We start from the raw sequence: 16,327 nt of genomic DNA, 5'->3' as shown, positions 1-16,327 counted from the left end.
CACACTTTTCTGCTATCTTGGAACACAAATGTGTTTTCTGTTAAATGCTGTTCTCAGGTTAACCGTCTGCATCATTATGCAGAGTTTGATCCTGGATAAACACAGGATTTCTGCAAAGGCTTTAGCTTTATTTCATTTGCATCACATGCATCTGTTTTGCTTTTTCTGCCCACACCTTTATGTGGCACACATCATCAGTCCAAACTAACTTTATTAGTAATTTTATAGGACTGTTTATTTATTAGTATTTTGCATTTCATTTTCAAGTTATTCAAGTTATATTTCAGACAGATTTATGAAAAGTCTTTCAAAGTGTCATGAATACACATTTTTTAGATTTCTGGCTCTAAAAAGAAATTGGATTCCCTCATCATTTATTAAATTACATTATCATACACACAAAAGCTCAAAGGGCAGATAAGTCATAATGCATGATTATAATAACTGGCAAAAGAAGGCACTTCCTCAGCTTGAATATTCAGTCCTGTTTGGTTTAATAATGCTGCTGGGTTATTGTTTTTTTTTTGTTTTTTGTTTTTTTTTATCATTTCACTGCATGCATCTTCACAAAATTCACTTGTTTGTGTATGGCCAATAAATTTGTGATACGAAAAGCTTCCACCTGCTGCCCGCTCTTCTCTCACTATCATACATTTCTCTGTTTCATCTCACTCTGCAATGTGGCTTTGTCAGTGTCGTTCACCTCGTCTGTCTGTTTGTTATGAATCCACTGTTTTTTCTGACACGAGCAACTTCTGAGCAGGCGTGGCTACATTCCAGTGCAGTGACACGGTGGTGTTTGTGTTTGTGTTTGCCATTCCAGTTTGCTTGGACCCATGTGACCCTGTTGATTGTGGTAACTCAGTCCCACCTTGTCATTCAGAACCTGTTTGAAGGGATGATCTGGTAAGCAGGACACAGACAGACTAAAAGAAACTCGCCTATCGCTGCACATGTGTCGTCACAAGTGTGTTCTCACTGTTTTGGTGCTCTTCATACAGACTTTTACATTTGAATAATGCAACTGATAGTCACCCAAAGTGGCAATTAATTTAAATATCCAAGACAAATAAAGCATATTCTGTCTTAATTAATGCTCATTTCAATGAGATTCATAATAATTACATTTTTATTTTCACATTTTTGTAATATGTGGCCACTTTTCTTCCTCCAGGTTCATTGTCCCGATCTCCATTGTGATCTGTAACGACATTATGGCCTATCTGTTTGGATTCTTTTTTGGGAGGACCCCACTGATCAAGGTAAATCAATTGTCACCTTATTCTCATAAGGATTTGCATTACATTTAGGCTTTGTTCAGACTGCAGGCAAATCAAATTTGTTTCTCAAATCAGATCTATAAGACATACTGCCCACACTGTTATTTGCAAGAGATCAGATCAGATTTGTGTGTCCAAACATCTCCAACCTGTCTGCTTGGGTTGCTATGGTGTAGACTGCATGATTCTGCTCAGCCACTCTGATGCACCTCCTTATACACTGGATTTGATGTCATTGTTGTACTGTACTGTCGGTCTGGATACAACCTGGATGTATGCAAAAAAGAAAAGGTAAAAATGTACAAAAATAAACTTATGGGGGGTATTTTTAATCATTTTATATGGTTTGAGTGAACAGTGTGAATAATAATAATGATGATGATGGTTATGCTTCATCATTATTATTCACACAGTGGACATATTTAGATATGCATCAGTGTTATAACTTCACTTTACATTTGAGTGAAGGCTTGGATATACTCCCAAATAGACACATAGAGTGGCAACATACAGTAGACACATAGTTCTGTTTATACGACCTTCTGGAGTCCACTTGTTTTCCACACATACAGATATATTCTGTATCTTGTTGGAGCGTAGTACAGTAGCAGTCACAAATTCAAAAAGTAACAAATTAGAGGTATGTGGACGTCCACGAAAAGTAAATTTGGGCTTGAGGATGACTTTGTGCAGCATCAGCAGTGATGGAGGTGTCTTGCACTAGACTCGGTGTATATGACTTTATCTATGTTCCACCCTCATCTAAAATGAGCTTTATGTATAAAGTGAGGAGCGCTATCATCCAGATGAAGATCTGAATAGAACTGGTGCTCATTTTGTGTTGAAAGAAGCTAGCTGAGATGGCTCAGCCTCTGATGAGGATGCTTACTGGAAGCCTCGCTGTGGATGTGTTCTGGAGACTATACATCTATCCACACAAGAGCTATTCAGTAACTCAGAGCTGACGTTTATTATAATTCACATGTGATCCGTGTTGAGGCTGATTTCATGATGATGTGAAAGACCGCCTCTGTTTCTGTCTCCAACTTCCCCTGCAGCTCTCCCCTAAGAAGACTTGGGAGGGGTTCATTGGTGGTTTCTTCTCCACTGTGGTCTTCGGCTTCATCGTGAGTACACACTATGTGCTTTTACCACTCACTCACATGGTCTTGGTTTTTTCTTCTACTCACAGTTTTCAAGTACCCAAGGCAAAAATGTTTGTTGTTTTTTTCCAGTAGCTTGCAGTAATGGATGCATTACAGGTCGACACATTTTTGGAACAGAATGAGGTGTCTCGATTGTAGTTTATTATCTGCTAAAGTTCTTGTAGATAAGAAACAGCAATTGCCAAAATGAGTTGTTTGGGTTGTGACATGATTGGCAGTTTCCCAACACGCTCACAACCTTCAGGCGGTGTTTTCAAAACATCTTGTCACATGGTCTGTAGTTTCTATTTCAACCAGAAATATTCAGTTGGATTTATGTGATTTAATCACATGCCAACCAGGATGGAGAATCATTTTTGCAGCATCACTGACCACCTTCAGTTGATGTGTTGGTACAGTATGCAGCTTTTGGAAATGTTCAAATTTGCACACTCTGAAGTTTGCACAAAAGCATGAACCCTACTTCAGCATTTTTGGTGATGTAATGCCATACTAATGTACCAACACAGAGTTAGAGGTTGATCTTTTTTTGTGTTTTGTTTCACCATCAGCTGGCCTACCTCCTGTCTCGGTTCCAGTACTTTGTGTGTCCCGTGGGCTTCAACAGTGAGACCAATGGGTTTACAGTTGAATGTGAGCCTTCTGATATCTTTGTGATGCAGGAGTACACTCTTCCCGCTGTGGTACAGAACACACTGAGATGGGTAAGACTTTGTCCTTCGTCCATTTGTAATATAAGGTGTTATAAATAAGTGTTTTATCATTGTAAACGTGGCATGCCATTGTATGATGATTAAGGAAAACTTTCATAAATTTTACTAAACCAAAAAAACAACGCTGTTAATCAACCCACATTTCAATGTTTATCTGTGTGTCCTCTCTCCCTCTCTCTTCCAGAAAACGGTTAACCTGTACCCCTTCCAGATCCACAGTATCTTCCTCTCGTCCTTCGCGTCTCTCATCGGGCCTTTTGGTGGTTTCTTTGCCAGCGGCTTCAAGCGAGCTTTCAAAATCAAAGTAAAGGACGTCTCCCTTTCTTTCTCAATTGTCTCTCATCCAACATGTTTTTTTAATATGTGTGCCTGTAGTCTTTTTTTATTTAAACAGTTGGTGGTATAGTTCTCACTTCAATTTGTTTTTCAGCTCATCGTTGAGCTCAAATTTCTAGCATTACTTGTTCACAGACAAATATTAGTTTAAGGGAGGCATTTGAATACCACAGAAACAGGTTAGACAACTTCAGCTGTGGTGAAGAGCAGAGATTTCACTTAAAGTGACAGGTAGCTCAGCAGTGCTTTGTGTAATCCCTGACACAGCAGCACACATCCATTACTGCAGGCTGTGGAGGTAAACTGCAGCCTCCTGCTGTCAGCCACTGAGTGGCTCAAGGCTACTGGGGTCCTGGCACCTTGTTCAAGGGCTTCCTGCTGTTAAAAGTTATTTCTCAAACAACTGGAACCAGTTAATGTTCGTGTAGTCAGTGCTTTCGCATTTTGCTCACTGCCTTTGGAGGACATCTCCACCTAGTGACACTATGTGTGTTTGACAGGTGATCTTTATCAAATTACAGCAGTGAAACACAAGAACACCAGCAAAAATAAATGAAGAGAATAATCAGGCTAAATCATACTGACAGCCACATACACATGATGTATTTGTTAATCTCAGCAGGTATGTGAGTTCTGGTGTTATGACCCCTTGCTCTCTCCTCTCCTGCAGGACTTCGCCAACACCATCCCCGGCCACGGTGGCATCATGGATCGATTTGACTGTCAGTACCTGATGGCCACCTTCACACATGTCTATATAGCCAGCTTCATCAGGTAAGAAGAGGAAAGGAGGCTCATAGTTAAATCTAAAAATGTCTCTTCATGCTTACAAGTTTGTATGTCTGTCGAATGTTTGCATATCAGTTTTCACAACATCTACAACCTCTGTTGGTGCATAAAAGGCTGTTACATTCTTACATTTGATTTTAAGATGAGCACCAGCTTTGGGATTTAATTTTTTACATTCTTGTTTCCATTCCGGTCACATTTTTAATTGTTGTCTTGCAGGGGACCGAACCCGAGCAAGGTGCTACAACAGCTGTTGATGCTTCAGCCCGAACAGCAGCTCAGCATTTTCCACACTCTGCACTCCCACCTGAGAGAGAGGGACATGCTGCCCCCCGCTGCTGCCCAGGCTGAATGAAAAACCTGCTGGCTTTACAGGGTGATGACTGGAGAATGTGTATGACCGTTTGGAAAGTTTGTGTAAGCATGTACACACACAGGCACACATGCTCCTAAGTATGGCTTTATGGTGTGTGATCCCAGGCCACTTGCAGAGTGTCCATCATCATCCTGCCGACTCTTCATTCGACTTCCAACCAGCTCCAAATCATGACTTCTACCCTGAGGTGACTCTCCAAGACTATGTGGAATAACCTCATAGTAAAACAAAAACAGAACAACAACAACAACGACAAAAAAAAATAAAAAATACCACCAACAACAACAGCAACAACAACAAAACAAATAGGTGGTTTCTCTCCACATGGACTGGCACATAAACAACAACATGCTTCATGAGCAAACAGGCAGTCCCCATCCTAAAAACTTACAGACTGAAGATAAAATGTCTTATTGAACAAAATGGACTCTAAAGCACATGGCTTTCTCAGCGCAGGTGGATGGTGGATGGTGGATGTGCAGTTTCTCTGTGGACAGCAAAGAATTGCACTGACTTTAGCTGAACAAACGAAATTTAAGAAGCTTTTACCAGCATAAACTGGGCCCAAAGTGTTGGCCACGTGGACCTGAGCTACAGCAAAAAGACTGTTGAGATTTGTCTTTCTGGGGGTTGGGTGTGGGTGAAGCAATGATGCAGCAGGGCTGTCAAACATACTGTAGACACTGTTTTATAGACTATGTTGTGTTTAATAGTCCTAACCTCACAGCAAAACTAAACATGTAGCATGTTCGCAAGTCCTGTCTTGGGCTACTGCTAAACTAAGCCATGTTTGTTCTCCTCTTCCACAGTGTGAACTTTTAGCTTTTAGTTTTTCTGTCTAAATTTAAACTACTTGCACAAATAAAGTCAACAGAGATTGACTGTAAGCATGCTAACGCAGAAACTAGAGCATCAGCACTCAAGTTATTGTATTGTACATAAATATATTGAAAATATTTAGCTGAACAAATATCTATCACATACTATAACTACTCTTGTGACCTACTGGGGGAAAGAAAAAACACTTCTATGAAATGATATGCAAAAAAAGATTTAATTCATTTGTAGCCTTTAGCATGAACAAATTAGATTTTTAACAGGTAGGGATGTAGATTTGTTCTGAGGTTGCTGCTTTCAAGGGTCTGCTGGGTGACCCTTCATTAGAGATTGTAAAAATAAATAAAGGAATAGTTTGACCTTTGGAAAATATGTTTATTCTTGCCAGGAATCGCATAATATCAATATCAATACCACTCTCATGTTTGTGCATTAAGTATGGAGTCTCACCAAATGCGAACGAGCAATTTGTGCACACACTGAAGACCAGCACGTAATTCTACAAAGCAGCTTGGTTGCTACATACTACATTGGAAAGTAAATAATCACAGTTTTGAGTTTCTAACCTGGTCTCCTATCTGGCTTTTGTTGAAGAATCCCAGATGCTCAATGTGGTTAGCTGATGTGGGTCAAAACTCTGGCTGCAAAATGCAGTGGAAAGTCAGCGTAGTGTCCAGCAGTGGTTCATACAGTTGATCTCCATTTTGGAAATAAGGACCCTTCTTTTGGTGTGAAGGCTCTGCAAGGTTCCCAGCAACTAGTGGAGATGTCGCACTTATTCGGTGGATTAACTGTTGTTGTATGAAATAACATGTCCAAAACCGCAAGTACTATTTGTATTTTTTTGTACGTCTCTGTTTGTGTAGAGATTGAACAAATGAGATCCATGTTCATTTGTGAATTTAAGAGGAATAACTTTGAAGAATGGCAGTCAAGCTGTTTCCACCAGCTTCCAGACTTTATGCTAAACTAGGCTAATCCTCCATATTTTACGCACATATTTGAGTGGGATAGTGATCTTGTTAAAGAAAGTGAATAAGCATATTTTCAAAATGGTGACCCATTCCTTGGAAAAAAACAAAAAAAAAACTCTCTTCCGTTATCAATTAAAGCAATGATTTTAGTTGCACTGTAGCTGTGGGGGTGGAGGCTGTAGATGCATCAGACCACTCCGAAGGTCCCCACATTATCTGACTCAATGTTTATTTAACTGTTTAAAAGAATCTTGCTATTTCTTCACTGTTAAATTATTACGTTTTGAATGTAGTTTGCAATATAGAATGTTACCAGTGATAACAATTGATTTGAGTACATTTGGAGCTTATATACTGTACGGTATGTGTGTGTATATACAGTACTGTATTAACACATATCTTTAGGTATATAAAAATCTGATACTCTGGGCAGTGGTTTTATTAGCAATATTTCATCTTATGCAAGTTGCAGTTAGACTCCTTAGACGAAGGGTTGGATAATTCAATACTGCAGGAAATCTGTGGCATTTACTTACTAATCACACGTTCACCAGTGTGATAAATGAGACAAAGCATAAGCATGTTATCAGGCTACGGTTGCAGCCGATGAGATTCTCTGATTGAATCCAGATGTTTTCAGAGAGGAATGTTTACCAAAGCACTGTCCAATTAACACTGATTTCTTTCTGTTATTGGAAAAGCTTCAGGGCCCAGGTCCAAACAAACGTCTCCTTTTTATTCCGACATTGTCTCTTCTGGAAAATGTAGAAAATCAGGAGAGAGTTTGGAACTGGGCTGCAGACTGGAGGGCTAACATTTACATCTGTGGCCTGTGCAATGTGTGTCACTGTTTTCTGTTCACTTTTTTCAGTTGTTGGGCGACAAATTGACCTGTCCAGCATGTTCTGTTTTCTTCATAAAAGTGCATTTTAGTGCGTTTTCCCCATTTGAAGGGGATGGGGATGGGGGTGCTGGGTGGACTTTTGGGACCAGCTGTATCGTACTGTATAAACCCTCTCTCTGGTCAATCAACACTACTGCTTTACAGGCTTCTCTGTATTCAACTTTCACTGTCCAACTTATGTACTGAACACAATGAAGCAAAGCATGTTGACATCTGGGCAGTGTTCAGACTAAAGCAATCTGACCAAAATCAACACAGACAGCAGATGGTCTTATTAAGATTCATATTTAGATTCTCTTATTAAAAGCTGTTTTACATGGAGTCTGGTGTGTGCCACTGGAATGATTCAAAAAAGGAGAATATCTGAAAAAATTGTGAAAAGCACAAAGACTCAAAGAATTATTTGATTGTTAAAATGGTTCCTGATGAATTTTCTATCAGTTGACTGTGTCAGCTTTTGTTAGAAGATACACATGCAAAGAGAGTAATGAAAGTAAAAAGTATTCTACAAAACCATTTAAAATATTATTGTCTCACAGGACAAAAAGCAGGTTGAACTATTAATTGGTAGAAAAATAGTTTTTATCAGCACCATCACTCAAGTAGAACTCCTTTTGTACAGTGTCCAATTTTACAAGCGTTACAATTAGTGTCATCAAAGTGTATTATTCCGCTGGAACACTCAGACTCCACAGTTTCACAGTTGTAGTTCAAACTTGAACTGCACTGTTGTGTGGACTAATTTATTTAATATATATATATATATAAGTTATGAAGGTGAAACACATCACAGTAGGAAGGAAATAGCTAGTTTGAGTAGCCCAAATGTCAGGTAATGATGCACTGCAGATGTTTGGTTGCTTGTCTTTTTAATTTATCAGTTTGTGTATATTTTGTGTGATTTGAGCAGAAATGTTTTTTTAATGGAAATCTATAGCTTTTGGAGTGGATAAGATTTGAAAATTATACAGAGGAAGAATGCTGTTAATATAGGGGCAATACAAAGTAATGTATAAACCACATATTGATATCTTGTTAGGGATATTGTGGAGCCGTTTACTATATGAAGGTGAATAAAGGTTTTTTGGGTTTTTTTTCTTTAAAATGTCGGGTTGATTGTGTTCAATGTGCCTTTGGTAATGACAAGACAGAGAATTGACTTTCACATTAAAGGAGCAACTTCAGATTTATTCACAAAACAAAGCTTCATACTTAAAAAAAACCTTTTGCACAGTGTTAAAAAGCAAATGTAGTGTTTACACGTATGTAGCTATTACAAACAGACCACACCTAAGCATTGAGATCTGTCAATGGGAATATTTGGAGAGGTACTCCTCTGGTCTCACAAATAAGCAGCCACCGTATTGGAAGAACGACAACAAGAAAAACAGAAAAGAAAAGAAAAAACTGGCAGATTTGAGTGTTGAGACTTAAAAGTATTAAGTTAAATGTCTCCATGATTTCAGATACTTAGATCTGGATGCTACTGCGCAAGTCACCTAACAAGATAAACAAAACAAATATGAAATGAAAAATGTCCAACCAATCACAAGCTTTTCACAAGCTCATTAAAGTCTTAGATTTGAGTTCCCTTTGAGTCCGTATCTCACACACACACACACACACACACACACACACACACACACACAGTACATCATAGCAGAGCACATCATCATTACATTGACCAAAATGGCTTCAGTACCTCAGGACTATTTAACAGAAACAACAGCGACCCCTTCTGGACAAATGTACTACACCTGACAAACCTTGTCATAAAAACAGAACAACAGTTTCCTTGTTTAAATAAGTTGGTTTGTTCTAATGTTAATATAATAACATTGGGTTGACATTACTTTTTTTTTAACATACTTTTTTAGAAAACCTAAAATCATTGTCACTGAAACTAAAAACATCAAACAGCTATGCACAATCAGGTCTTTTTCTACTTTAAAACATACCGCTTGTAAGTGCACTGCCTTCATACGAAAAGATAACAGCATTGGGACATATTTGAAAAAGTGATATTACATTCCAGTGGGCATTACACACAAATATCTCATTCTAAATATTTCAAAAGAGTGCAATTTGAAATTGTATGGCCATACCCGTTCAGTAAAATGTTTAAAGTGCAGAAAACTACAGACTTAAACCCATGCCTGTTCACTGACAGGTCAACTCCAACATTTATTTTGGGGGACAACTCTAAGAAAACCAAACCTCCTCTTTGTACACAGTATTATTTAGGAATACTTCAGCCACCAGCTCTCATGCATGAATTTCTACAGCTGTCTCAATTGTTTGCTTAAAAAAATCAGAGTAAAAACTAATTAAAATTGAGGCAGAATAATTAAAGCAGTTAGATGGACTGTTCATCTTACTGAACTTGGCACAGAAACTATAATTATGAAATCCTGCTCTGTCTGTTCAGCTGAACCTTTTCAGGGTGTGGTGGATACTTGGCTAAGAAATCAGCTAGCTCAAACGATTTCAAGACATCCCTAAAAAACAAAATTAGCCACTATGTTACACTTTTTGCTATTTTGGGTCACGTGAGCAATAAAACAAAGTGAGAAATCCTTTTCTGGCTGACCGAAGATGATTGATGGTTATTCACCAATCAAAACTAGCATGAGTTTATTTTTCAAGTTATCATGAAAAAAAAGAAATCAATCACTGGATAGGCTTTGGCTGTCTGTACCATTCACTACTTTGGTCTAGTGACTTTTCTAAATCTCTACCACTTCCATACTTTGCCTTCAAAATGTTGAAAAGAAAGCAATTGTCTTCTCAGTGCAGTTACCAAGTCAAACCCTGTCAGTAACTCTTTTAGAGACCAAGCATTTTAGCAATAATGCCTCACTTTCTCTGTCAGTTAGCTTCATTTTATGTGGCCTCTTCGCGTTAGCTAGGTAACTAAAGCATTGAATGGTACTCTTGTCTCATCTTCCTCTTCTACAACAGACCTTGGGTCGGGCCTATCGGGACAGAAAATGAGCCTTAGCAACGCTAGCCCGACCCGCACTAACAGCCTCAACACAAGAAAAGCAAAAGGTACCGTAATCTCCATCAGGTGGAAAATTGGGGCGCTAAATTTACTCAAAATACATGTGAGGAAAAACGTCCCCAGAGCTACGCAGGGGTACAGAGCTAGCTTAGCCAGCATAAACACGTGCTCACGCCCGCCATAACGTACATAAGGGTGCAGAGTTTCTTGTTCATTGTAAAGAGCGACTACCCAAATAGCCAGCTGAAATATACCTGCGAAGAAAATGATCACGCAGCTAATCTGAATGGCTTCCAGTTCGTTGCGAGAGTTCTCCGGGAATTCATGTGTTAGCTGGTAGGCTAGAGGCAAACCCCCGACAAACGCCAGTGAGAAGGTGTTCAGCAGACCCATGAAGCGCGTTGCCTTCGTGACATGGAGAAAGAGCGAGTGGTGCACAAACCAAAGAAGGCCAACGGTGGCGAAGGAACCAAAGTAGGCGAGGTATTCTGGGCCATATTCTTGCAGAGCTGCTATCAGGCTGCCAGCAAACTTCTTCTGCACGACTAACGGGTCTGGAACGTTGTCCTCGCTGAAAGGGGGGAACCAGACAGTAAAACTGTTAAGACTTTTTTTCCAGCACACTAAATCATGCGCATAGATGCAAAGGATTCTCCTATAGACCGACACATGGGTTGCATCAAATGTGATCATGGAGTCTCCTGATGCACGGCTTTGTGTTTTTATCTCGTTCCTAGACACAATGTACTGTATGCATTGTGTTCAAGGAAAGAAAGGGGAAACAAACCATATGTCCAGGATAAGAAGCGTTGCTACGATGGCATAAACTCCATCACTGAAAGCCTCCACCCGGTCCTTGCTGAGGGGCTCGTTGGGCAAGTAGGTGTAAAACAACATGGAGTCTGGAGTCTCCTCCACCTGACCTGAAGTGGACAAGATTTGATTTGTTTGGCGGTGTACATGACACGGGTCATTCTGAAAATAAATTTACATCCACAACTAAAGTAAATCTGATCAGACACATCAACACGTATTTCATACTTTTCTCCTACCTGTCGCAATAAAATCTAGTGCTTACCAATCGCTTTGTTGCGACACCACTTCAAACACTGGGAGATGTACGGCAAGAAAATCACAATGGCCAACAGCACATAAGACTGAGGGATGAAATGAAAATGTCACAGCAGAGAAAAGATTTACAGCATCAACAGTTCATCTATTAATTGTCTTTAAGCAAGCAACAAAGCTGAACATTTGCTTGTTTCAGCTTCTCAGATATGAAGATTTTATTCTTTCTCTCTGTTTTATAACATTCTTGAATATCTTTGTTTTAGACTGTTGGTTGGACGAAACAAGGAATCTGAAGAGGCCACCTTGAGCATTGCTTAATAATGAGAATCGCTATATCACTCGATTATAAAATAATCCTAAATCGCAGCCTTAAAACATCACAAGATGAATGGATCTCTCATAAGAGATGATCTCTAACCTTCTAATAATTTACAGAGGTTCAACTGTAACGTCTTTACACAGTTTACAAAAAAGAAGTAAATGTCACCTACCAGCTGGAAGAAGATGAAAGAGAAGATGCTGGCAAAGAAACACATGAGGGGAACCCGCATGATGACTTTGAGGATGTGGTGTTTGTAGAAGGCCTGATTCTCTGAGATCTGGATCTGTTCGTTCAGCAGGAAGGGACGGCTGAAGGCGTACAACACAATCACAGACTAGGGACACGAAACAAAGAGGATTATGACATATGTGATTACACAGAATGGAAATAAGGTGTAAGATATATATATATATATATATATTCTTTTTTTTTTTTTGCATTTGTCTCACAAAGGGCCGGAATAAAAACACTTTAACCGCCTCACCTGAATGACGCCCATCACCATCACCAAACCACAGAAGAGTAAAATCCCGAGGATGTGCTCAGGGAATGTCGCCATCAGGGAGAACTGCAAAGATTGAATGAAGTCAGTCCTCTTAACACGTATTTGTACAAACACTGAGCTTCAATTCCCGCTTAGCCACTGCAGTGACTCATACTCACCGTATACGGTAGAAAGGTTATCAGCATCATGCAAGCCTGAAACAGAACCGAAAGCAGAACTTAACATTAGAAAGAAAGAAACAAGCTCACCAGAGAAAACTTGATTCACAGTCAAGTACAATGGCCCTGAAAACATGACTCTCTTAGCAGGGAAAGGAAATTTGTGATATAACCCCAATCAAAAATATCAAACTAGACATTATTACAGTAAGTACATTAGCTTCCTCTGATTATCATTTGAAGATGGGCGCAGTCTACTCACGAGGTTCAGCAGTGCAAGGCAATCATCGATGCGTACAATCACTTGAAATAGCCTGTGAAACACAAAGAATCAGGAAGTGACAAAGTTTAAAACTTCTAAAAATAATGATGATAGCAAGCGACAACCTACCTGATATGAGCAGCCCATGCAACAGTCACAATCAGGAATGTCATTAAGTAAACAGCAATTTTTGTTGTCAGCAGAGCCTGAACGCTCTCACTCAACTTCTGCAAGACAAACACATTTACAACATGACGCATCACAACATTTCTACACTATTATACTGCAAACATTTGTACAACCACTTTTCCCAAAAAGGTTGGCACGCTGTGTCAAATGTAAATGGTAACATGTGATCATGCACCTGACCCGAACAGCAATATGTAATATGGTGCACTCTAAAAGTGGGTTTATGCATCAGGATAAATAAGCTCTTTGGTTAGTGCCAAAGAAAAAGGCTGTCTGATGGTCTTAACCAGATATTGATTTGTTGGAGGTGGGCCTTTTATTTTATATCTCTAAAATATGTTTTTCTTCTGACTCTGCATTGCTTCTGTGCTGGGATCCCTGTCTGCTTCTCTATAGCAGTCGAGCTAAAACACTGACTGAATATATACAAGCTCCACTTCAAAATATCCAAATTATCCCTTTAATCCTTGAAACAAACCTAAACACTACCACTGAATAGCCTTAATTCTATTGTTTTGAGGAAATAAATGATGACATTTGTCATTACAAATTTATTACTATTGTCAAACATTACCTCATTATCTTCCAACTTTGTATGGGCAACAGGTAATATCTGTGAATAAAGGAAATAAACTGCATTAGGAGACATCATAGAAAATAGTCTTCTCTGTATGACCTATAATGAATATAATCATAACTAATTCAAATCAAATCATTTTCTGAATTTGAACCTTTCTGTCATTGACACAAGTATATTATCTTTAAATGGTGGCTAATGAATGCTAACAACTCTACATACAGTAAACTCTGTATAGCAGCAATGCAAACTGTTACGATAGCTACAGCATATATTGCACCGTGGCAACACATGATCAAATAGAGACAACATAAACATACATATTACCCAGCAATCATCATTGCATATTTAGGCATATTAAGTAGGCTCTATTTACAGAATATGGCAGAAATGGAATACAGTATTCAGAACATTAACGTATAATCATCTGAAAAAAGAGTTGTTACATTTTTGCTACCTTATGATGAGCATTTTATATCTACAGACACCACCTTGTTGAGTCGCCATGTTTGTACTGTGGCCTAGAACGCTGACTCGTTTTTGCATTTTTAGCACATTTCCTAGTCACAATAGGTTCTGCTACACGCTAGGAAGGAGAGGGTGAGCCGAGATGGTTGCAATCAGATACCAAAAAAATGTCACTAAATCCTACACACTGGTCCTTTAACTGAATCTTTGTTTATTCATAGCCTTTATAGACTGTGTATAATGAGCTGATCATTTTGTACTGACTATTTTACCAAAGAAAATAAAACTATGACACATATTTGCCTTTCCCAGGGCCTATATAGCAAATAGCACGATTTTTGATTAACTTGAGTTCTTGTTGACGCCTTCTTGTTTGAGATGATAATCACAGACAAGGGCACGCTTTCCCCCAAACCCTTTATTGGGGGGGCCTGTTCTCTCTTGGGGCCCCTGTAGCCCACCCACCCTACTGCCTGCATTCTCTGTATTTACGCCCATGAAGCACTTGAGTCAGTGATCTAAGGTGTTACCACTGCTTGTGCAACATCCAGTTCATCAATAAAGTGATGCTGTACACTCGCGTCACATGCAGTCCAAACAGCAGACCGCCCCGCTGACCTCTACCCAGCATGTCTTTCTTCACATGTGAAGCTCGGAGTCTTACCATGACGGTGGCGATGATGGAGATGAGGGCATCGCTGTAGGCCAGCAGTCTGTGGGAGGACTGGGTGCCGCTGTGGCCCTCTCTGTCGGACGGAGTGACGCTCTCTAGGAACGAGGAGGAGGAAGGTGCGTGGCTCCTCGTGCCTTTCTTCTCCATCTCCTCCTCGACATGGTGCTCGATGATCTCGCTGTCGTCGTTTTCTCCCATCGTGGAGGAGCTACGGGGCGGCAGAGGACGCAGCGGGGACCATGCACCCAGTGGACGGAGGTGTTTGCAAACAACCGAGTGACAGAACAGCTGACTGAAAGGAAGTGGCTGCCCGGTTGTTTTCCTGTCCTCACCGAAGATCGTTTATGAAAGAGAGTGAACACTCTGTAGTTAAAAACAGATACGGTGCGTTACAACACGGTAAGTGGCGCCACAGAAAGACGAAGGGGCGTGAAGTGAAGTGATACCTCGACCCTGCTGCTGGCAGACAGAGGTGATCTCTGTGTTTTAGGCTAATGCTGTGGTCACATGAGATGTTCAGTTGAGGTAGGAAGACTTTAACAGCAGGTTGTACATACAGTCATTTATGTAAATGATTTTTCAACTTTTTATTCAGCAATAGTCTTTTTTTCACAGCAGCCATTTTGACATGAACTAGTAGGTAAACACAGGTGTTTCTAATGTTGCTAATTAAGGTTCAGTTCCATTTATTGGAGCAGAGACTTTCCAGTGAGTCAACATGCAGCACAGCGGCTCTCTGACTCTGTCTGACCTGAATGGAACTGGACCTTAATTAGTATCATTGGTAACACCTGTGTTGACTATTTCACGTCAAAAGGTTTATTGTGTGACGTCTGAAGTCTGCAGGGAAGGAACCGAGCACTGAGCAAATAATGTAACTAAATAATTAATAATAATAACTAAATGAGTGTCACAGTAAATGAACTCTTAAATGAACCCTTAAATTCGTCTACATTACTGTGCTGCTCATATCAGGTAAGTTGTCACTTGTTATCATCATTATTATTAGTAGGTAATAGTAGTCATAACAGCCATTTTAAGGTTTATTTATCCCGTCTTGATTCTTTGTGTTATACAGGTTATTTTAAGTGCAAAACATTGAAACCACATTTTCTAATTTAAAGTAGCACAAGATGAAACGTATCAAATGTTGAAACAGAGAAATGTTATTGTTTTGGGAAAATTATGCCAGCAACATGCTTCAAAAATTGGGACAGGGTTATGTTTACCACTCTGTTCACACCTCTTCTTCATTAACTCGCTGTAAGCATCTGGGAACTGAGACTTTGCTGTAATCTAGCTATCAGCTATCCACACTAAATTAAAGGTAACTGCACATTCAGATGAGTTTAGCCTGACTGTGAATTCAGAGATTGTAATCCATGATTTAGATCACTGTACATGTGTCAGGGATGCAAAACAAAAACAACAACAAAAAAAACAGCAGATGTCTGTTGTAGTCTGTTAATATATCAAGCTTTACTAACTCCATATTAGACCTGTGAAGCACTCTCCTGCCTCTAGAGGGTGACATTATACTATATCTTACACTGAAACTGGGAGATTCAGCTCTTCTCTGTGTGAGGACTCAAACTATTGTCCTATAACTCCATTTCCCCACTGGTGACACCTGTATGTTAGGGTATAAATTAATAAACAATGGAAACTAAATATAAGTTTATTGCTCCCATTAATTACTAATATGTCTTCCATTCTCTGGTAG

At 39.5% G+C, this 16,327-nt stretch overlaps 2 protein-coding genes across 3 annotated transcripts in view; one reads left to right on the top strand and one right to left on the bottom strand.

Moving 5' to 3' along the window:
• cds1 (CDP-diacylglycerol synthase (phosphatidate cytidylyltransferase) 1) overlaps positions 1-10,041 on the top strand; it is a 28,850-nt gene extending 18,809 nt beyond the window's left edge. Inside the window, exons 7-13 of the mRNA XM_010742858.3 lie at positions 824-906; positions 1,175-1,262; positions 2,339-2,407; positions 2,998-3,150; positions 3,344-3,463; positions 4,166-4,269; positions 4,504-10,041. Of these exons, the coding sequence (XP_010741160.1) occupies positions 824-906; positions 1,175-1,262; positions 2,339-2,407; positions 2,998-3,150; positions 3,344-3,463; positions 4,166-4,269; positions 4,504-4,639 (753 nt within the window). The 3' untranslated portion in view covers positions 4,640-10,041. The remainder of the gene's footprint in view (positions 1-823; positions 907-1,174; positions 1,263-2,338; positions 2,408-2,997; positions 3,151-3,343; positions 3,464-4,165; positions 4,270-4,503) is intronic.
• On the bottom strand, positions 6,733-14,802 carry tmem175 (transmembrane protein 175). 2 transcript variants are annotated; one of them, XM_027277419.1, is made up of 10 exons: positions 14,596-14,802; positions 13,461-13,499; positions 12,827-12,924; positions 12,698-12,749; positions 12,436-12,471; positions 12,257-12,340; positions 11,942-12,106; positions 11,458-11,536; positions 11,167-11,302; positions 6,733-10,950 (listed from the first exon to the last, which is right to left on the bottom strand). In XM_027277419.1, exons 1-10 carry the CDS (start codon positions 14,800-14,802, stop codon positions 10,281-10,283), a joined length of 1,566 nt encoding a protein of 521 aa, XP_027133220.1. In that variant the 3' UTR covers positions 6,733-10,280. The 2 variants fall into 2 exon arrangements, with proteins under 2 accessions (XP_027133220.1, XP_027133221.1); XM_027277420.1 differs by lacking the exon at positions 12,827-12,924 and having other exon boundaries at positions 14,596-14,630.
• Between the last annotated feature and the right edge of the window lie 1,525 nt (positions 14,803-16,327).

Source organism: Larimichthys crocea, chromosome III, assembly GCF_000972845.2.
Source record: "Larimichthys crocea isolate SSNF chromosome III, L_crocea_2.0, whole genome shotgun sequence".
In the NCBI taxonomy this organism is placed as follows: Eukaryota; Metazoa; Chordata; class Actinopteri; family Sciaenidae; genus Larimichthys; species Larimichthys crocea.
The sequence above is the reverse complement of the archived record's forward strand: the minus strand, read 5'-3'. Positions and strand labels throughout refer to the sequence as shown.

What these genes read in the sequence shown, in the direction of transcription:
- tmem175 (XM_027277419.1), bottom strand. Translation starts at nt 14,802, where the DNA reads ATGGGAGAAAACGACGACAGCGAGATCATCGAGCACCATGTCGAGGAG. An exon ending in TGGTGATGGGCGTCATTCAG is followed by an intron (nt 12,107 to 12,256) that starts GTGAGGCGGTTA and finishes TCGTGTCCCTAG; the next exon opens with TCTGTGATTGTGTTGTACGC. An exon ending in GTGTCGCAACAAAGCGATTG is followed by an intron (nt 11,303 to 11,457) that starts GTAAGCACTAGA and finishes TGTCCACTTCAG; the next exon opens with GTCAGGTGGAGGAGACTCCA.